At 52.6% G+C, this 21,382-nt stretch overlaps 1 protein-coding gene across 4 annotated transcripts in view; it reads right to left on the bottom strand.

The window, feature by feature from the left end:
• Nucleotides 1-21,020, bottom strand: part of LOC111146897 (Rho guanine nucleotide exchange factor 7) — a 122,435-nt gene extending 101,415 nt beyond the window's left edge. For all 4 annotated transcript variants that reach the window (XM_022502626.1, XM_022502627.1, XM_022502630.1 and 1 more), the window contains exon 1: nucleotides 20,856-21,020. In XM_022502626.1, the coding sequence (XP_022358334.1) occupies nucleotides 20,856-21,020 (165 nt within the window). The remainder of the gene's footprint in view (nucleotides 1-20,855) is intronic.
• Between the last annotated feature and the right edge of the window lie 362 nt (nucleotides 21,021-21,382).

Below are 21,382 nucleotides of genomic sequence, written 5' to 3'. Positions count from 1 at the left end.
CAGGAGTCCTGAGAATTTGCAATAAACTACATCACAGCCATGGGACGCCTGGGTGGCTCAGTTGGTTAAGCAGCTGCCTTCGGCTCAGGTCATGATCCCAGCGTCCTGGGATCGAGTCCCACATCGGACTCCTTGCTCGGTGGGGAGCCTGCTTCTCCCTCTGCCTCTGCCTGCCACTCTGTCTGCCTGTGCTCTCTCTCTCTCTCTCTCTTTCTGACAAATAAATAAAAATTTAAAAAAAAAAAAAAAACTACATCACAGCCATGATACGGTCATACTTCAGAGACTTCCAGAGCTGTCCAGTTTCCTCCTTCTCTTCTCCCTCTCCACGCTGGGAACAACCAGCTAGCCACCCTCAGTCCAAAAAAAGTGTCAACTTGGGCAGCCAGCTGACGTCACTGGAAGCGTTTAGCGGGTCTGAGTTTACAAAACTTCATGGGAAAAACAGGCACTTGTAGCAAGGCAGCTAATTCAGACAGGTTCCGTGCAGGGCAACAACTGAGATCAAGAGTAGAGAAGACGATCACAGGTGTGCTATCTGGTTAACGCGCTAACTACCCAGGATCGTAGTTCCCAGAGATTCTGACTGAGTACGTTTGAAATAAAGTCCAGAAGTTGGGGGCAGGGGGTCTCTGGGATGCCCCATCCAACTGGTTTTCAGCCAAGTCTGGAACACGGATATCCTATAACTCAGTGATTCGCAAACACAATGCGAGCCTCAGAACACCCACAGTACCATCACTACACCCTGCCAGAGCTGAATCCCTAGGTGTGTGGTGGAACCCAAGGCTGTGGACTTCTGGCATCCCAGGAGATGCTGAAGGTACCAGGACCATACTCCGAGAACTAGTGGCAGATGCCAGCTGAACCATTAATCAAGAAATATTTGTATTCCCCCCACTGAGTTATCAAATTCCAAACCCCAGAACAGAGGTCTCGGGGTCTCTGCCATCAACAGTTTCATCATCATGGCTATAAAGAGCTACGCTTCCACCCCATAGCCAGACTTGCTTGTGCACATCCTCTCTCCCCTGTTAGACATGAGTCTCCCGAGTGCAGGGCCCCCAGGCATCTTCCATTACCCAGTCAGCATACTGCCCACTCGGGTCACCCAACTCACGGAGCTGGCAGAGGACCTTAGCGCAGAAAGGCTCAGAGAACACTGGAGGCAGTTCTGTTCTTCACCGACAAGGAAATGGGGACTGCAGAGACATAACCTACCCCAGTGCCTGCAGCCTGCCCACTGCACCAGCCCACTCCAGGAGGCAGGCCTCTGGGCACTGCAGCCACCAGGCTCCCCGCTCTCTCTCTTCGGGTGCTTGGCTGGTCAGAAGCCCAAGCAGGGACTAGGTGCCACCGTGATGTGCTGGAGCTGCTCCCAGGAGCTGACCCCATGCTCCCCAGCCCAACTCTGCATTCAGAAACACCACATGGGTGACTGGAACCGGCCACGGTACAAGTATTTACACCACAGAAAGGGGCAGATGCTACATCTCAGGGCTCCGCAACACAGGGAGCCACTGTTAAGCCTTTACTAACACAGCACTGGCTGTGCTCCTTGACCATAGACCACCGCTCCTGGTGGGAGCTCCCAGCAGCTCCCATAACCCACCTCCCCGCCTTCTCCTACAGGCCGAGAGGAGTTCGTGGCTTCCTGGGGTGCCTCCACTTCTCTTCTTGGCTGTCCTCACCCCTGCCCACGTTTTGTCAACACCCTCTGCAGTAAACTCTTCAGCCACCTCTGCCTAGTGTGCCCACCATTTGCTGCTGGAACCCTAATCCAGCGAACTTCCTGGTGGTACAGTTAAAAATAGAACAGCCTGTGACAGCAGCAGAAGGGAAACAATTCAGAGAAGGGATTGAGTCAATTACAGCATACTGTATTTCCACAAACAGCACTGCCCACCAGTTCCTTTCAAAAGGCAGCAGCTTTAATTACTGATCTATTACTACCTCCTAGTTATACTAAGTGGAGAAAAGGAACATGGGGGAATGTACGCATAACATCCTACCTTTAATGAAAAAAAAAGGGGGGGGCAAGAAAAAATATACATGGGTGCTTAGAAAAGCATGAAATTTCTCTGGAAGCACACACCAGACACCTTTAACAAGGGTTGCCTCAACAAAAGGAACGGGGGACCTGGAGGTAAGGGGAAGGGAAACTTGCTTTTCACTTTATACATTTTTGTGCCCTGTGAATTTTATACCACATAAGTATTGTTAATACATTTTTTTTTTTAAGAAGAGGAAGGAAAACACTCCAAACTAGTGTTCTCCTCAGGTGATGCCTTCCCCATTACAAAACAGTCCTCAGAGAGCCCAGCTGCCAATGGGTTGGAGTCCTTAGAGAACTCCCTGTCTCACACAACCCTCGTGGAGGTGCAACGCCACGGTTAAAACCCTCAGGTCTCCTTAATTAGCACTTCACGGGTCCTCCAATTCTAACTATCCAGTAGCCTCCATTTTCATTAGACTGCTCTTCTAGAGCATTCTGTGCTCTTTCTATTGCCAGTGATGCTCAGTGGAGTGAAAGTACAGGTAGACAGGGCTCGCCTGCCAGTCTACTGGGCATCTCTTCCTCCAAACCCACTGGAAAACAAAGAAGCATCCCGTCAAAATTATGTACTTGATCACCAAATACCCAATAAGTAAACCATTTCCCAAAAATGTGTAGCCTAGGATTAGATGTGGCTTACTGAAAGAAAAAAATAAGCCTTTAATGAAGTATATCTTTCTTTTGCTCTCTTTCTTCAACATCTCCCAAAGCCCAATTCTTGTGCGGGGGCTACGGTCATCTGGGAAAAAATAAAATGTGCTCCATTAGTGTGAAACCAGCCAAAATAAAAGGCAAAAACAAATATGAATGTACCAAATCCCCAGTCCCCCAATGACATTCATATATCCCAGACACGTGGACCCAAGAACACCAGCAAGACTGCGCAGCTTAGATTAACTCGTGAGTCCCCTGAGGCTTGCTTCCCACCAACTCCAGAAGCACATTTTTAGACCTCAGAGATGGTGGCAACCGTCCAAGATTCCTGCCAATGCCAAAAATGGATTTGAAGAAACATGAACATAAAACATTCATCAGATAACCTAGAATAAATTTCTCCACTGAAGTGGTATTTTTTTCCCTCCATAATGTTAGATCAGCACAGGCAGGTGTGTGGCGTGAGAGCAGTCTGGGAAACAGTGTGTGCTCTGTCTGGTTGTGATTCGGACCCCGGGGGAGCAGAGGGGCCGGGGACGAGCCGTTGTGAGTTCATGTCTCATTACTTCCAATAACCAGATGCCATTTTTTTAGGCCTTTGAAGAATCTTGATACGGGAAAGCAGAAAAGGACAAATTCATAAAATAACTCAAACTGGGCCTTGTAATCAGAGATTTTTCTCATCTCAAGTTTTCAGTGGTTCATATGGAAGATTCTTTCTTTTCTCTCATTCTCATGCTTGTGACCTACTGAAAACAACCTACGAATTATGGTGCAGCATCTTGCAAACCTTGCAAATGGCTTGGCTTTATTCTTCAGCTTCATTTCTGTATTGTTTCTGACCCTTTGGCATCCATTTCCTCTCTTGCCAAACACGTTTCAGAATGGTTGGTGACACCTTCTGTTGTCTGTTGGTGGAAAAGCCTTGGAGAAGCTGGTGGCCTCTGATGCAAACGTACTAAATAAATCCAAAATGGGTACTTGCTGTATATCCTTGTAATATCATTGCAGTAAGTAGGGCTGAAAACCCACTAGAACAGAAGGAATCCCACCGCCTCCCACCCCTGCTCTGAGAGCCCACCCATTCTGCTCTCTGAATGGGGCCACTAGTGGCAGCTCAGTCTGCCAGTTCTGCTCCTTGCCTCAACCTCAGCCCTACCTTAGACCAAAGACACCTCAGGCTAGAATGTCCTCTCCCATCCCTGCGGCCACCAATGGCATTCCACTCTTTAAATCTGTATTCTCAGATGTCTCGGAGAGTTTTTATGTTTGCCCTGCTGTTCCCTGTTTGTTTTGCCTTAGCTACTCATCCTTGCTTCCGAGGTAGCCTTCTGAATGCCCCTACCCTCACACAGCCAAATCGAAGGGCCATGGTGGGAGCTACAGAGCAGTGCACTGCCTTGTGCCCTTCCCTCCCAGCTAAGGAATCTGTCTTCCATTTTTAAAGTGCTTGAGAAGCTGCCTTTGAGGCAAATGAAAGCCTCAGAGTCAGAAGTCTGGACACTGACCACCTGAGCACACACACTATTTTAATCCACATGATAGCGTGTGGGAGGCTTGAGGCATGCAGAGAGAGCTGGATGATTTTGGAAACTAGGAAGCTAAAGGGAGGCTTCATCAGAGGAAGAAACCCAACTAAAGGGATAGGAAACGACTAAGGACCTGCGCTGGTGAGTGCTTCTCCATAAATAGCAGCTGAGACCCTCCCTAGAGGGAAAGGCCAGGCAAAGGAGAAGACCACAGTCCAGGATGCTCTCAGAACCCGGCAGCCAGTTGAGAGTTTCCTGTTAACTGTGACTAATAAAAAGGTGATAAACGGATCATTAGTTTTCTCCTGAAACTCTTAAGTATCAGTATATGGGCAGCAGCTGTGAACAAGATGAGTTGTGTCTGTAGGTGGGAAATACATTTTCAAAAACTCACTTAGAAAAACTGACCTTCATTAATTAAAGATAAGGCAGCCAATGTATAATCAAGAACTCTATTTCTTCCATATTACTATAACTGGAATATCTCCCTGCATATTTATAATCTGTGTGTCACATGACTCCTCTGCTCAGAACCCCCCAAATCTCCCAGTTTCCTCCAAGTAAAAGCCAAAGTCCTATAGGAGAATGGAAGATAGGCCACAGACCAAAAGGAAGTATTTACATAAGACATACACAATCAAGGACTTGTACCCAAAATACACAAAGCACTCCTAAAACTCAACAATAAGAAAACAGACAACCCAACTTAAAAATGGGCAAAAGACCTGAACAGACGCCTCACTGAAAAAGAGAGACACAGACGGCAAGTAGGCATATGAAAAGATGCTCCACACCCTATGTCATCAGGGAACTGCAAATTAAAACAAGGAGAAACCACTGCACACCTGTTAGAATGGCCAGAATCCAACGCTGGCAACACCATTTGCTGGTGCAGATGTGGAGCAAGAGGAGCTCTCCTTCACACCTGGTGGGAACGTAAAATGGTGCAGCCACTTGGGAAGTCAGTTTGGTGGTTTCTTACCAAACTTAACATCATCTCACCATATGCAGCAATCTTGCCTCTTGGGTGAATCTGCTTCACTCAAAAGCTGAAAACACATCCCTGGGAACCTGAGCACAGATGTCTACACCAGCTTATCTGCCAACACCTGGACATCAACAACATGACCTTCAGTAGCAAATGTGTAAATGGACTGTGGTGCCTCGGAGAGTGGGAAACCATTCAGTGATAAAAAGAAATGATCTGCTAAGCCATAAAAGACACAGAGGAAACTTATATGCATATTTCTAAGGCAGAGAAGCCAATCTGAAGATCATCCTATATGATTCCAATTCTACGGCATTCTGGAAAAGTCAAAACTATGGAGACAGTAGGATCAGTGGTTGCCAGGGGTTGGCAAAATGAACAGAGCATGGAGAATTTTCAGGGTGGTGAAACGACTCTGTATGACACTGTAACGGTGGACGTTTGTCCAAACCCACAGAGTGCACAACGAAGTGACCCTAATGTACATTGTGGACTTGACTTATTAATGTGTCAGCGTTGGTTCATCCCTAGTGATAAGCATACCACAGGAGAGCAAAATGTTAATAGGGGAACTTGGGGGTGTATAGGAATTCCCTGTACTTTCTGCTCAGTTTTCTGTAAACCTCAATTGCTCTAGAAAATAAAGCCTCTTAATTTTTTTTTAAGTCAAAGTCCTTATGATGGCTGCGTGAACCCTCCACAGTCTGCTCCCTTGTTCCCTCCTTGAACTCATCAGCCAGCTTCTCTCCCCTGGCTCTCACCGGCCTCTGCCGTTCCCAGAACTTGCGAGGAAGGCTCTTACCTCAGGACCTTTGCACAGGCTATTCCCCTTGCCTGAAATCCCATCTCACAGACATTCATATCACTCCTTTGCTCATATTCATGGAGCCTTTGTTTAAATGCCACTTCTCAGGAACGTCTGCCCTAACTGCTGGTACTTCCCAACCCCCCTCCCATCCTGCTGCTTCTCTGCAAAGCACTTATCATGGTCTAACATGGTCCAACATGCTATGTAATCTATTTGTGCACATCCACGGAACGCTTCCTGCACCCAGAAAGAGATGCGCCGTACACAGGGTATTCGGTCCGCCTGGGTAAAATGTCAACACCTGGCAGAGGCAAGCACTCAGTACGCTATTTGTTCAGTAAAAGTGAAGGTGGGCAGTGCTGACAGAGCTCCTAGGACACAAAAGAAGTATCTTCGGTCAAATGTGAGAATCAACTACCTCAGACAGGAACTATTCTTAAAAATACTTGGAAGTATAATCACCGCAGGCAGCATGATACAGAGAAATGAAAGATAGCCTTGGGTTTTACTGGGAGTCTTAACCTTAACCCCTTCTGTTGTGACAGACAGGGGCATCCTGCCACCACCAGCTGAGCCTGGGGCCAGCCACCGGCCCCCTCTCTCCAGGGCTGCCCACATTCAGCATCCCAGGCTCCGTTTTCTCCCTTGTATATGAGGGTGTCAGTTAGCCGGGAGCTGCCTGGAGCCCCTCTCTGGTTTCAGCTCTTCTCTCTGTCACGAAGGAAAATCGATGGCCTCGCACTTGGTTCGCCTTTCCCAGCTGGCCTGCTCCCTCGGGCCTCTCCAGGCTCCCACTGCCTGCTCCTCCGGGCAGCTGTCCGCAAGCCCTGCGTGGAACAGGGCGGTCTTATACTCATTTCCTACGTGCCAGTAAGGAGCCAAAACAAGCCGATGAAGACCTCATGGGAGTCTGACATTTCAGGGAGGTGGGGACAGCGGCGCACGCAGAAAGAGGTGGAGGGGAGGGACAGGAATGAAGGCGGGCAGCCGCCCACCCGCAGCTGTGACTGTTTTCTGCCCGTGGGTCTGTGACGCCGCAAGACAGCAGCTCCCTCCACGCTTCCTGCAGGCGGTTTCCCCAGCCCGGGCGCCGCAGACCCACGGATGAGGCTTCCTGCTCCCGGCTTCTGTCCTCCGCCCTCTCCCCCCGACCGGGGAGCCCGCCCAGCGAGTCTTGTTATCTGAGTCTTCATTTCTGTAATTTCCATTTATTTCTTTCCTTCAAGTCCTGTTTCCTTGCTGAGATTTCCCATTTTTTCATTTGCTTCCAGAGAATCTGTCCTTGCCGTCTGAAGCCTTTAGGATGGCTGCTGAAAACTGCCGCTCCGCGACTCTGACATCCTTTGCCGGAGGACAGACAGCCGCTCGGGATCACTTCAGCGATGGCATGTAGGGAAGGAGCTGCCCGTGCCCAGACTTAGGCTGGGGGCGGGTGTCAGCAACGGTCACCGTTTTCTCCATCTGCACTAACAAAATGATTGGTTGGCTCCTTAACTGAAAAGCAGAAACTGGAATTAGATCGAAGCACATATTCTCGGTGTCCGCTGAAGGCCAGTAGGAGCCACAGTCTCCTCCGACCTTCAGAGAGCAAGGGGTCCCCGTTTAAGGACCACAGACCCGCCACCCCTTAGAAGCAGCGTCAGGAGTCACAGTCGGCTGAGCCCCTCACGGAACGGCACTAGGCAGCTAGGTTTGGATCAGGCCTCCTGGACTCCTGCTGGAGGCCATTCCCTAATGCCACAGCCCCACAACACGGTGACTTCCTCTTCCCTTAACAGCCAGAGTCACAGAGGAGCCCTGCCTGGATCTCTGCGTCTCTCTGCAGCTTTTAGTGACTTGCATTCTGTTTAGCCACGGCTCCTCCTGACCCTAATTCAGGTGTTTCAAGGATGCCTCCCTCAGTGCCTCCATTCAAGCAGCGCACTCATCAGCGCTCATACACACCTGTGAGCTTGCGCTCTTCTGTGTCTCTCGGTTTATACAAGAATTTTCTAGATGCACAGAAACAGGTGGGGAATCCCATTTTTGAGATGAATTCCAACCGCCTCTTCCAACGCAAGGCAAGATTTCTTCCAACCTCTCTACCCCCACATTTCAAAAGCCCATAGGGAAGCAGCATGAGGTCTGTTCTGTCTCGAAGCGAAAGGCACCAGTTAGGAAACTTTCCAGGCACGAGGGGGTGGCCCAGGATGAGCAGACAGCCAGTGTTCACCTGCGGAAGAGCCCCTCAGTGATCGCACCTCGGTCTCCTGTCTTCTCAGAGGGCCCTGCAGACAACCAGGCTGGTCTGAGTTACGGTGTGGCCGGGCTGATGAGCTCAGGGGCTGTTGGTGTCTCTCCCACGTGGTCCTCTGGACCAGCAGCAGCAGCATGACCTGAGAACCTGTCAAACGCAAATTCTCAAACCCAGCCAGACCCACGACATCAGGAACTCCACGGTGGAGCCCAGCAAGCGGTTTTCACCAGCCATCCGGTGGTTCCGCCGACCCTCGAATGTAAGACCCACATAGCCACCTAAACCAAAGGCACGAACAACGGGCGCCCCTCGTGACCTGGGACAGCCGGGGTGCACATGCTAACATGTAGTCCGTGACGGACAAGAACCAGCGCCGGGTGCCCAACCCCCAGCTGGAAGAGAAGAAAAGCAGCCCGACCCAGGAGCCGTCGGCCCAGAAGCTCCTCCGTGAGGGAACCTGTGTGCAGGGGAGCCACATCCCTTCCCTCAACACCCCTCCCACCGCCCCCCCCACCCTCCACTCCCAGGAACACTCTCCCAACAGCCTCTCAAAGATAAAGGGTCATGGAGAAAAAAACAGCAGTGGGCTTGCTTCTCCCACACATGGAGACAGACCTGAAAAGTGCATGTTTCATTGCTTTGAATTGGAAAAATAGTACCAAATCTAGATGTTGCTCACACTTATCTTGGTTGTTTAAGAAATATTCCTGCTATGTAGCACTTAATTACTTTGATCTCTCTTCGTGCATTATCAGGACATGTAACAAACTGGGCAGTTTCCAAATGAGAAAGAGAAAAAAGCAAATCCCAGGGGACACATGTATCTTCGTAACCGTATAACCTTCTAATGCAGACCGTCCTCAACTTGAACATGAGCATTCTAAAAATCCCTAAACTGCCTTCACTACGTCAGATCCGGACTCTCAAAGGTCAGCTGCACAACAGATGCGGCAGAGAGCAGGTGGCTTCCAGCAGTCCCTGGTCATACGGGAGGGGGGTGACTAAAGACCCGACAGTGACACACATCAGGTCAGAGGGAAACCTCCTCGCTGCTCAGTGACAATGGCTTCGCCTCAGCTCACTCATGGGACTTAAACCAGTACCTGCTAAAGCACAAAGGAAGTGAAGGAGATCATGTGACTGTTGTCTTTCCCTAAAGCCATGAAAAGGAACACAGTGTTCTAGAATCCCTTTTCTGGCAAAAACAGCTCAAGGTCAGCTTGTTTCCCAGGCTGGAAGAGAGTTGAGAGAGCACGGTCAGGTCCTGCTCCGCCCCTGGGACAGTGGCCGGGAATCCACACATCCAGTCCGCCCTTGCTGTGTCTGCCCTCACTGGCCCAGCCCTGCCCCCCAACACCCCTGCTGCCCTCTCCGTCCAGAGCTGTCCCCACCCTCACAACACGGGCACCGCTGCTCAGTGGCCCACGAGCTGGTGTGCACTTGGCCGGCTGGCCTGGGACACTGTGCGTGCCCGCTGCCAGGGACAGGTCACGACCGTGCCCTACCCCCCCAGCACGCCGCCAGAGCCCTCCGCTTCTCCCGGGCACCTGCAGCATACCGGCCACGCTCGTGCCCTGGCTTCCAGTCACCAGGCTCCCTCCCAACCTCACCACCTGCCACCAGGCTCCTCCTTAGCGGCACTGTCCAGGGCGTCCAGGTCCAACTCCCCAAGACTGGCACGAGGAAGCTCACCACTGCTCACTCAGGTTCACACCTGGCTCTCTCGTGTGACTCCCAGATTTACATTCCAGGCCCCTGTCCTCTCTGAGCTCCAACCCCTCACAGTCACCATTGCACCCATTCTGGACCCAGTCCTGAGCCTAAGGCACCCCACCCCCAGGCTGCCTCTCACACCGGAGACACCCCATCTATCCTGTGTGTAACCAGCACCCCAGGGGCGGTGAGGCTTGGAGCTGCCATGCCCGCCCTGGGTCCCCTGAACCCCATCTGAAACCCAGCTCCCAACAGGTTCATGACCACCTCCCCCTCCACAATGGGCTGCATCCCTGCTGTTTCCACGCTGTGCCTAGCGTATTGTTTTCAAAATCCATAACCAACTGTGTCATACTTCCCTTTAAGACCCTGCAAAATGTCAGAACCTTTAAGACCCTGTGCTGCCTGGCCCATGCCCGTCTCTGCCCTGCCCAGTGCTGTGGCCGCCCAGGTTCTTTCCCCATTCTTCTCTCTTACAGCCCACTCGTCCATCAGCACTCAACTCAGGGCCCGCTTCCGGAGAAGAGCCTTCCCCAAGACATCACCTGTCCCCCGACCAAGTGTAAAACAGTTTCCTCAGCCAACACCTGTTCCTGACCCCCAGAGCAGGAATCTCAAATTGTAAAACAAATGCATACAACTTCTTTAATGTTATTCTCCCCACTAGACAGCCTGCAAGTCTATGTTGGCTAATCACTGGATCTCCAGAGCCCAGCGTAATCCATGTAGTAGCTACCCAATAAGGACTGATGAGAAAACAGACAAATGCAGGGACAGATGAGCTCTCCGGCAGTAAGTCCCTCCCCATAAAAAATGTACTTGCATAAAAAATGTACTTGCATAAAAAATGCAAGTACATTATTTACCTTTATACCGTAAAATTCTGTACATGCCTTCTGGATTTACAGTCAGGTTCAAAGGCAGGGGACTGCCAAGAAAATGAACCGAAGCTCCGTTACACGCAACAAAAACTTAAATACACCCAGAGAGACCACTGCCATGCACCCTTGGTGAGCCAGAACATCGTACCGTGCTCATATCCGAAGTATGTAATTGGACAAGTTTTGATGTGCACCCTCATCACTGTGAAACCCTCCCCAGAATCAAGACGCACGCCCCCTCATCCCCAAGGTCTCCTAGTGCCCCCGGAAGTGTCCCTAAGCAGACACTGATGTACCTTCTGTGACTGTAGAGCCCACTGCATTTTCTAGAATTTTATGTACACGGAATCACACAGGGTGTACTTTTTTGCCCAGCTTCTTTTCCCGGTGTGATTTTCATCCCTCTTCGAGCACTCACTCTAATTGCTGAGTATTAGATAGTACGGATATACCACACTTTATCCATTCTCTGGTTGAAAAACTATTTGGACTGTGTCTGGTTCATGGCTATTAAAAATAAAGTTGCCAAAAATAAGTTGAAGAAACCCAGGTGCTATGGACATTTGTGCACAAGACTTGGCACGAGCATATTTCCATTTCTTTGAGTCAATACTTAGAAATGGGGTGTCTAAGGGGCACCTGGTGGCTCAGTCTGTTAAACAATACAGCTCTTGATTTCATCTCAGGTCATGATCTCAGCGTCGCGAGATCGGGCCCCATGTGGGGCTCTGTGCTCAGCGGGGAATCTGCCTGAAATTCTCTCCCCTTCTGCCTCTGCCCCCCCACTGGTGCACTCTCTTTCTCTTTCAAATAAATAAAATCTTAAAAAGAAAAGAAAAAGAAATGGAATGGCTAAACCGCTTGGTAGATCTGTAATAGTTCGAGAAACTGACAAGCTGCTTTCCAGAGCGGTGACAGGGTTTCCCGTTCCCACCACGGTGGATGGCAGCTCCAAGGACTCCGCGTCCTCATCAACACCTGGTGTGATGAGTCTTACCCTTGAACCCTTCCAGCAGGTGCGCAGGCCGTCCCGTCCTGGCTTCAGTTTGCGTTTCCCTCATACCTAGTGCCATCGGGCATCTTTCCTGGGCTTGTCACCTGCACACCTTCACTGGTGAAACAGTGTCTGCTCAAGCCATTCCGTCCATTCTTTAAGTTGGGTTCTTGGTCTCCTTAGGACTGAGTGTGGAGAATCCTTACATGTCCCGAATATAAGTCCTTCGTTGTTTCGTAACATTCACCAGTGAGGCCATGCAGCCTGGCATTTGCTTTATGAGACGCTTTTTAACTAATTCAAGTTCTTTCCTAGGTGTCGGGCTGGTAAGGTCATCCATCTCCTCCTAGACGTGTCCTCCATGGAAACTGTACCTTTCCTCTAGGCTGTAGGACTGACTGGCATAAAAATGTTCATCCTATCCCCGTTACCTTCTTAGCATCTGGAGAACTCGCAGTAATTCTTCACATGGGCCATTTGTGTCCTCTCGCCTTTGTCCTGATCCGTCTCCGAGGTTTATCAATTTTATGGATTTTCTCAAAGAATCCAATTTTGGTTTTGTTGATTTTCTCTAGCAAATTTGTTTTCTATTTCACTGATTCCCATTCTGTTCTTTATTATTCTCTTTCTTCTACTACTTACTTAGAGTTTAACTTACCCCTATTTATCTAGCTTTTTAAGTAGACAATCCATTACAGACAACAGAAGCATTAGGTGTGCGGGGAGTAGCTCACTCCCAGAATATTATTTTGATGAGTCATAAACAGACACTTAAGACTCACACACAATAAGGGCACCTGGGTGGCTCAGTGGGTTAAAGCCTCTGCCTTCGGCTCAGGTCATGATCCCAGGGTCCTGGGATCGAGCCCCGCATTGGACTCTCTGCTCAGCAGGGAGCCTGCTTCCCCCTCTCTCTCTTCCTGCCTCTCTGCCTGCTTGTGATCTCTGTCTGTCAAATAAAAAAATAAAATCTTAAAAAAAAAAAGACACACACAGTAAAATATGGTTACTGTTATTATTTGAAGAACCAACCTCGGATTGCTGACACGGTAGTCACCGGACTCAGACTAAGCAAATGTGCCCTGTCAGAGGTGCGACAAATGAACTCAATAAACTCCTCCGTGTGTCACCAGCTGACAACGAGTGGAAGACCACTCGGTTCCGGTCTCTGTCACTTACAAGCCCAGTGGTACTTTCTGGAAGTTTAGCCTTCACCACAAGCCTGTCCAGAATGTGACCACATCCGACTTAGAGAGCTTGTTTTCAGAAGAAACGAAAATGCATTAACAAACAGGAAAACTGTGACCAGAGAATGTCATGTTCCCACGAGAAGAAATCTGTGACCAGCACCAATGTTTATGACTGCCCGAGGGCGGCAGTCTCTTCAGCGCCACGGGAAAGATGACCGTGACTTTACTCCAGAACTAAAGGCCTGGGACCGGGTTTTCTGTGTCCTGATGGTCTCCGGGAAGGCCACCAGAAGAGGCCATTCACCCCAGGAATGCTCCCCCAAAACTCCTGATTCTCAGGAAAAACCTTGATAACACTCTCCCTCAACATGACAACCAAGTCATAATCTCTCGGCAGGCAGCTTCGTCAGACACTCCGCGTTTCTGACAAAGGACTTCTGAATGTCTGCTAGCCACAGATGGGTACTGAAAAGTCTCTTGGAAACAAAGCATTTTACGGACAGGAAAGAGATGGGAATGCATCTTCTTGGCATGGGAACTCAGCAGTGAGTCACGCAGAAGTGAGGGAGAAAGGCCACCATGGGCCAGAGTATTTACAAATAACCAAGAACCGGAGCTTTCAAAGAGGGCGCTGCTAACAAAAACCGCCCCGCCGCAGCAAGGCTCCGTGGCAGGAAACCACATCCAAAGCAGACCTGGAGCTGTGGATCCCCACTTCACGCTGATGTAACTTCTTACGAGCTGCAAGAGGCTCCGTGTGTCGCACTCGGGTTCTGGATGACTCGCACCATGTTCGGAGACGATATGAAGAATATTTTTGACCCCTTTATAAAAAGCTGCTCCAAGTGTAGTAAACCTTCAAGTTCTGTACAAAACAACAACTTCATTCTCTAGCCTTGTACCCCCTACCTGTTGCCGCAGGGACGCTGTGTAACAAACAGCCACAAAACCTCAGTGGCCAGTTAGGTACTAGTACCCGTCCCTTCTGCCACACCCTTTGGCCAAAACGGATCCAGGGCAGCTTGGGACTCAAGAAGTGAGAAAACAGCCTCCATCCTTCAATGGCAGCAGCAGACACGTCCTCCACGAGACCTGGCGGCAAACAAGAGTGAAGAACCAGGGCTACTTCTGCAGGCTACCACGACCCTTCTCAAATTTGCTTTGTGCTGGAGGAGGCCGACCTCCGTGGAGGCGGACATCCGTGGATCATTGCCCCGAAGCTGTCCCCCAGCATGGTCCTAAAACCCCACTCGTGTACACTACAGTGTGAGCGACCCTCCCTATACCGTGCAGTACACAACTTACACAACCGTATGCAACGGACTTCAGTTAACTCATCAGTGAAGTGAGGAGTTTGGGCTGGATAACGTCCCGAGAATTCCTTCACACAGAGAACTCACGAATGCTTTACACTTGAGACCCATGGCTTCTCCTATGACCCCCTGGAAAAGTGACACAGAACACATACACGTGTGTGTGTGTGTGTGTGTGTGTGTGAGTCTGTGTGTATGCTGTGTACACACAAGCACCTGGTCGGAGGCCAGTAGGTACGTATTTTTACACATCCCACTTATACACCACCCCCTTCCCCTTGGCCTTCAGAGTCCAGCAGACACAGCACATCCTGCAAAAACAGGGCTGAGAACGACCCGTCCAGTTCATAAGACTTTCAAAAATTCAGAGCTAAAGTTAGAAATATAAACACATCAGGAAATGAACGTTCCTCACCTAACTGGGGAGAACTGATGGAGGGAAAGGTCAGAAGTCACACACAGGGGACACGGGGCCCAGGACGGGCCCCAACAGCCTCCCGCTGTGCGTGGCGGCGCTCCAGGCCCTTCCCGTGCAAGAAACTCTAGAAATGTGAAAGCCGAGCCTCCATCCAGCCCCTCTGGCCCCTGCGAGCCAGCAGCTGTGTACGCTCAGCAGCTGCGCGGGACCTGGCGCTAAACGAGGGTCTGGAAGCCAAATCCAGGGGTCCCGGCAGCCCAGACAATGGCGGTCTGTCGGGGGGAAGGGAGGGGCCGCCAGCCCCCTCAAGTTGCAAGAATCTGCCCAGTTGTGAGAATAAGAAGAAATTCCTGGATTGGAGCGGCCTTGACGTTCGGACCCTGGCTTACGAGTTTTCTTGGACACGGCAAGGACAGTTTTCAGCGTCAGTTCGTAAAATAATCACACCTGCCACATACTGAAGACCTACCCGGTGCCTAGAGCTGCCCAAAACCCCTCAAGTCCACTCACTTACCCCCTTAACGACCCTATTGCCCCAGGAGCCCATTCCCTCCAGGCAGGTATCTGATCTCTGTGCTCAGGGGGAAATTAAGACTCGGAGAAATAAGAGAAGTTGCCCCAGGTCACACAGCAAATGGGTGACTCTGGGACACATACAAGGACCACCCCCTCTTAACCGTGGCTCTGGGAGGGCCCAGTGGGTCTTGGGGTCCCCTGGCAGAGGTGAGTGCCTGGAGGGACACTTTGTCTTTGCCGCCTTCTACCAACGATGACACACACGCCGGCGATTCCAATCCGAAGGAGCAGAGACGGCCCTCCAGGGACAGCATTAGACGTGTGCCCGTGTCCTTCTGCACACTGTTTCACATCTCAGCAGAGATGGTCACCACGGAACTCAAGGTTGGGAAGGCCCAGGGGCCCACTGAGGACTCTGTGATGCCAGAGCAAGAGTGTACCAGACCCCTCGGGGGCGTCCTCCCATGAGGACGAGAGAGAACCGGCAAAGGAGCATCCGACCAGGGGCACCATGAGGGCAGGGCTCTCCAGAGCTCTGTGTCCTCTTCCCAGGCGTGGCTGGGCTCCCTGAAAACCAGGTAGGAGTGTGGATCCCATTCCAACAGCCCCCGTGCCCCCTTCCCTCTTGGGACTCCTGCTGAATGGCCTTCTGTGTCCACAATGTCACCCTGGACTGTGTCCTGTCTCTGTGGTCCCTCACATCACGTGTCTGGTGTCCTGACCTGGTCTGTGACTCCTGCCTACTTCCTCCAGACCTAACGCCCCTGAGGACCCCCAGCCAGTGACCGAAGAGCACTCTGTCCCTGCCTGGAAGGTCCCCGGCCCCAGGCAGGAGGCACACCTGGGTTGTCTGGGGGCCAGCCTGGGAGACGGGGGCAACATGAGGCATTCCAGAGAAGCAGCTCAGCACACTGCCAGCAACATGGGGCACATCCTGTCTCTTCAAGAGAGATGTACACAGAGGTGAGGCAGGCGGCGCTCCAGAGCAGGAGGAAAGGAAGCCACTGCGGGGTGTTATTTCTATTAATAGAATGAGGTCCTGGGACAGCACCAATGCCGGACTCTCCCGGAGGACTGAGAGGTCACTGCCCGGAACAGCAGGCCATCTTGCTCCCTCCACCCCACCCCCGCACTCCCCAAACCCAAGTCAGACGACCCTGAGTGAGCGCCCGTGGGCCAGGCCAGCAGAGGCCCTGCGATGGCCCTCAAGTGGCTCTCGGCAAATCACTCTCCACGTCCCCGTCTACACTGAGGGCAGGTTTGTCTGTTTGCTGGGAATGAGCCAGCAAATGCAGTGACTTCCCTTCTGCTCTGGGCCTAAGGCCCAAACCAAGAATCTCCCTGGTGCAGGGCAGACGCAGGACTTTAAAATCACGTGCTACAAAAGCAGATGTTCATTATTACACTGACTATTCTGGAAGCTTCGTTTCATTAGGAGGAATCTGATATAACCCATAATTCCATTTGCAAAGTTTAAAGAAGGTTTCTTAAAAACACAGTCAGGACAGACCGCGTTCTGTAAGTTTTCTCTCCAAGCGCTTTTCCCAGGCAACCAACCGGGGTTTACAAACAGTCACAGGGTGTGGGCTTTGGAATCTCGAGTCCAGACCAAGACCCCCGCCAGCACACCCCTGCCATTGCTGACCTCATCCTTGGGGCAAAGGGCCCAGGAGAAGACAAGCTCCCCAAAGCAGGCACTCAGAACTGCTGTCCAGGGCCGCTGACCTCACGCCCTCCCCCCGCCAGCACCAGAAGTCCCAGCACTGATCGGAACACAGGCCGCAAATCAATCAGGAAAAAGCCGTTTTCCTTCTACGTCCTATCCGAATCTGCTGCTTTTCTGCAGCCGGAGAAGACCACCAGGGGCTCCCAGGGGATGGTCTGAGGAAATACAGACCGTATTCTAATCCACGCATCAGAAAAACCCTCAGGGGCTGGGCCGCTCAAACGCAGGTTGCTGAAAATTCTGCACGTAGAGCTGACTTTCTTTCTGACTTTCTGTCTTCGTTTCCTTTTGCCTCATGATGCTAGTACTATCGCGGCCTCCTCCCGCACCAAATCCCCAAAGAACATGTTAGTTCTCTTATCTCCCATAGCGTCTGGCACCCTACGAGCAAGCACATACTTAATAAGTTGACTGGGTTCAAATTTATTATGCGACCTATTATGGGTTGGATTGTGTCCCCCCAAATTCCAATGTTTAAGCCCTCACTCGCCGAAGTGCAGGCCGTGACCCTATTCGGAAACAAGGTCGTGCAGATGGAACTGGTTGAGTTGAGGTCAACTGGGGGCCGGTGGTCCTCATCCAAGGACGGCGTCCTTACAAAAGGGGAGGTGAGGACACAGCAGAGACCACAGGGAACACCATGGGGACACTGGACATATGCTGGACCCCCTTCCCCGGCGCCTTCCGAGGGAGCGAGGGCCTGCCTGCACCCCGATCCTGGGCCTGTGCCTCCAGGACTGGGGGAGAGCAGGTGCGTGGAGCAGCCCGCCCGGGCAAGGGTTCTGTTGGGGCCCAGAACACAGATATCCGTCCCGACAGCTGAACCCAATCTAAATGCTCACATACACACCCAGGAAATCTACCAAGAAAAGCGGGTTGCAGGACTGTCAACTGTGAGTACAGATGTGGATGGAGGGAAAGTCTCCCAGGAACACTTCACTGACCTGGCGTGTTCTGTGGGCTCTGGGGCCCAGGGAGAAAGAACCAGGCTCCCTGAGATGCTCTCGCTGAACCAAGCGACTCCACATGCCACGTCCAGGAGCAAAACTCAAGCAACATGTCATCATTCCCACCACGTCAGTGCGCTCATCAGAGATGGTTCCCTCCAGAACTCGTACATCTTGGCTTCACCCTCTGATAAATAGTCTAAAAAAGGTTTGAAGCAGTAATTCATGACCTGCGGGAGCCGGACTCCCTGGATTCTGCCGCCTTCATGGGTTCCCATCCCAGGAGGGATGACGGAAGCCAGCAGCGGGAGTAGCTCAGCAAAACGTCCCAGCCGTCCCTACAGAAAATCAAAGCACAAGAGCCCCATACGCAGAGATCCGGGAAACCGTGGAATCCCCCTGTCTCCCCTACAGCACAGAACGTGGCAGCGGCCACAATGGAAAGGGTCTCTCTTCTGAACTGTTTGTCTACAGAGTCTATGCGCTGCCCCACCCCGTGCCTCTGGCCTCCCACCTCAAGAAAAACAGACATGACCAAGGGGAACCCCGAAAGAAAAGTTTGACAATCTGAACCAAAATGAATGTCTGCCTGGTTCTAGGCCCCTTTGACTGGCTCCAAAGTAGAACAAATGAACAGAACGCGAGAAGCACATTAGCACATGTTTTCTTAATGAAAGGCACATGGGAAACCTGAGCCTCCTCCAAACTTGCCTTCGTACTGTGCCTTCCCCAGCCCAGGGGTCTGTCCTCAACCACGGCTCTGCCAATGTGAGGCTGCGGGTGGCTCCTACCACTAGAACCAGTCGTCAGGGTGTCCATGTGGCAAACTGGGGTGAAGTTAAGGCCCTTTCGACTCCCCATGAATATTCAGTGAGGTTTCCAAACGCTCCCATGGAAAGCGGGCCACTGTCCCACCTGTCTGCTTTGAGGCTCACGGTACTCGGTGTGCAAGCCCAAAAAGATACCTCCGTTTAAGAAAATGCAAAAGCTCGTGAAACTTCAGAAACCCCAGTTTTTTAGAGGCAGAGATTGGCTAATATTTTACTCCAAAAACCTACCTTTGAACTGCAGAGAGTCAGGAGCTCTGGCCATAATTTGTGCCCTTGGTGTGAAATTTGCATTGTGGCGGAGACAGTCAGAAACAAACCCGTGGGGGCCGTGGGGCAGGGACTGGGGAGGGTGGGGGGGACAGTGGCAATTGGGCTCCTGCAAGCTAAACACTGTATTTCCTCCTCAATCCCCCCTCCTTGTAGGAGGATGGAAGGAGGGCTACAGTTTTGAAAGCAGATCTTCCTAGAATGTACAAGGAAATGATCACTGAAGTCAGATGATCCAATCAATGCCGTTAATATGCCAAGTAATGCACACTGATGGTTTGATAGTAACATGTTTTCATCCAGACCACGCGTGACATTTCCTAAAGCTTCCCTCTCCGTCACGGAACAGCATTTTATAGGAGCATGTTTTGGTGGACTGAGTGTGGACTGTCAGGGCCCGGCAACATCTGTCTTTTATTACCAGAGCTCTTGATATCCAGATGACAACAAAGTGGTCTGAGTGCCCTGCGAGTTGGATTGGGCTCCTCAGTCCTGTCTTAAATCATGATTTTATTGTGACATCAGCTTCGTTTACAAGCAACATTTTTATTTCCTGGACAGGCAGGCTGCTCTGCACTCTAATGCAGATTCTGTTTCCGTATGTACGGTCCAAGTAATAAAAATGCCTGAAACTAGCGTGCATGCAAAATTCGTATTGAATAAAACCTCTTCCGACCCTTGAAAATGCAGCGCCAAAACACGCGCAAACTTCTAAGATGAAACGTTTTACTTTCTCAAGTCACCTAATGAGCACTGTATTAGCAAAGAGTCCCTGCGCGGTTAGGGCCAATACAACCCCATTTATAAAATTAGGGGTTTTCCCCCTAATTATGCTGTGCTTCAGCTTCTACGTTTAACCCCTTGTAAGTAACTGTTGATCTTAATATTCTGTGCTGGCCCAAAGCAGGGGTGGGGGACGAAACTGCAGCGTTTCTGAAATGCAGGGAGACCTCGTTTTGAAAAGCCCTTCGCGGCGGCCCCTGCTTTGTCAGCCTGTGTAAGAGGAAAGCAAACTTTAATCACTCACAGAGACCGGGGTCAAGGTTCACACTGCAGCCCCGGGGAAACCACCCGCCACCAAGCCAGAAGCGGGGTCGGGGGGCCCCGGGATTCGGCTCAAAAGCAGGAATGGACCTGAAAACCAAATGAGAACGTGAAGGCGGCCTCGCAGCGCGCCGGGGCTCCCGCGGGTCCGCCGGGCGCGGGGCTCGGAGCCGGGAGTTGGCCGCGCGGAGGCCGCAGGCCGTGTCGCGGGCGGCCCCGCTCTGCATCGCCGCGTCCGCTCGGACCGCACGGCAACCGGCCGCTGAAGCGGAGCCGCAACTCCGCGGCGAGACGGCGCCCGCAAAACTGCGGGAACAAAGCCCGGGAGGGAGCTGCGCGCGCGCCGGGGCGCGGTTCTCTGCTCGGGTCACGGAGAGGCGCGACTCCACCTCCGCGCGCGGCGCAGTCGCCGCTCCCCTTCCCCGCGGCCTCGGCGGGGCCGCTCCCCCCGGACGCGGCCGGCCCCCCGCCCCGCCGCCTCGCCGCCCCGCACACAATGGCGCCCCGAGCTCCCGCCGCCCGGGCCTCGCGCCGCCTGCGCGCCCCCCGCGCGGGCCCCGTTCCCGGGTCCGCGCACAAAGGAGGCGCGTGGGCTCGTCCGCGCCCCGCGCGGCCGCCAGGTGCCGGCGCCCCGCGACCCCGCGCCCGCGCGTCTCCGCGCACCCCGGGCCGCGGCAGGAACGAGGCGGGGCGCCCACCGCCCGGGGCCTGGACGCCGCGGGGGCGCGAGCCCGGCGCCACTTACTTTCTCGATGGTCCCGGGCAGCAGGCGCTCCAGCAGCCGGCACAGGACCACCCCGTCCTTCAGAGACGCCTGCAGGAAGCCCTCCGGGTCCGCGATGGTTTTCTTGGGCGACTCCAGCACCCCCAGGGTGATGAGCCACGTAACGGTCTGCTCGGCGGAATTCATAGCGGCGGCGCGCCCGGCCTCCCCGCGCCGCGAGCCCGGCTGGGCGCCGTTCACCTCGGAGCGGCCGCGGCCCTGCCGGCTGCGCCCCCCGCCCCCCCCGGCTCGCCCATGGACAGGCCGGCCCCGCGATTGGCTCGGGCGGCGCCGCGGTCCGGCCGGCTCGCGCTCCCTCGCGTGCGTCCTGGCCGACTGTCAAGTGCCTTTTCATTAGATGCACATGAACCTGCGGCGGCCGCCCGGCGCCGCCCCCGCCGCCGCCTCCCGGCTCCCCGCCGCCGCCGCCGATGACATCACCGCGAGGAGAAGAAAAGACGCGGCGCCGGAGAGGCCCCGCGCCGGCCGGCCGCACACGCACCCCGCGC

Source organism: Enhydra lutris, unplaced genomic scaffold, assembly GCF_002288905.1.
Source record: "Enhydra lutris kenyoni isolate GAN:26980312 unplaced genomic scaffold, ASM228890v2 scaffoldscaffold15, whole genome shotgun sequence".
NCBI lineage: Eukaryota > Metazoa > Chordata > Mammalia > Carnivora > Mustelidae > Enhydra > Enhydra lutris.
Note: the sequence above shows the minus strand (reverse complement) of the source record. Positions and strands in the feature narration are given on the sequence as shown.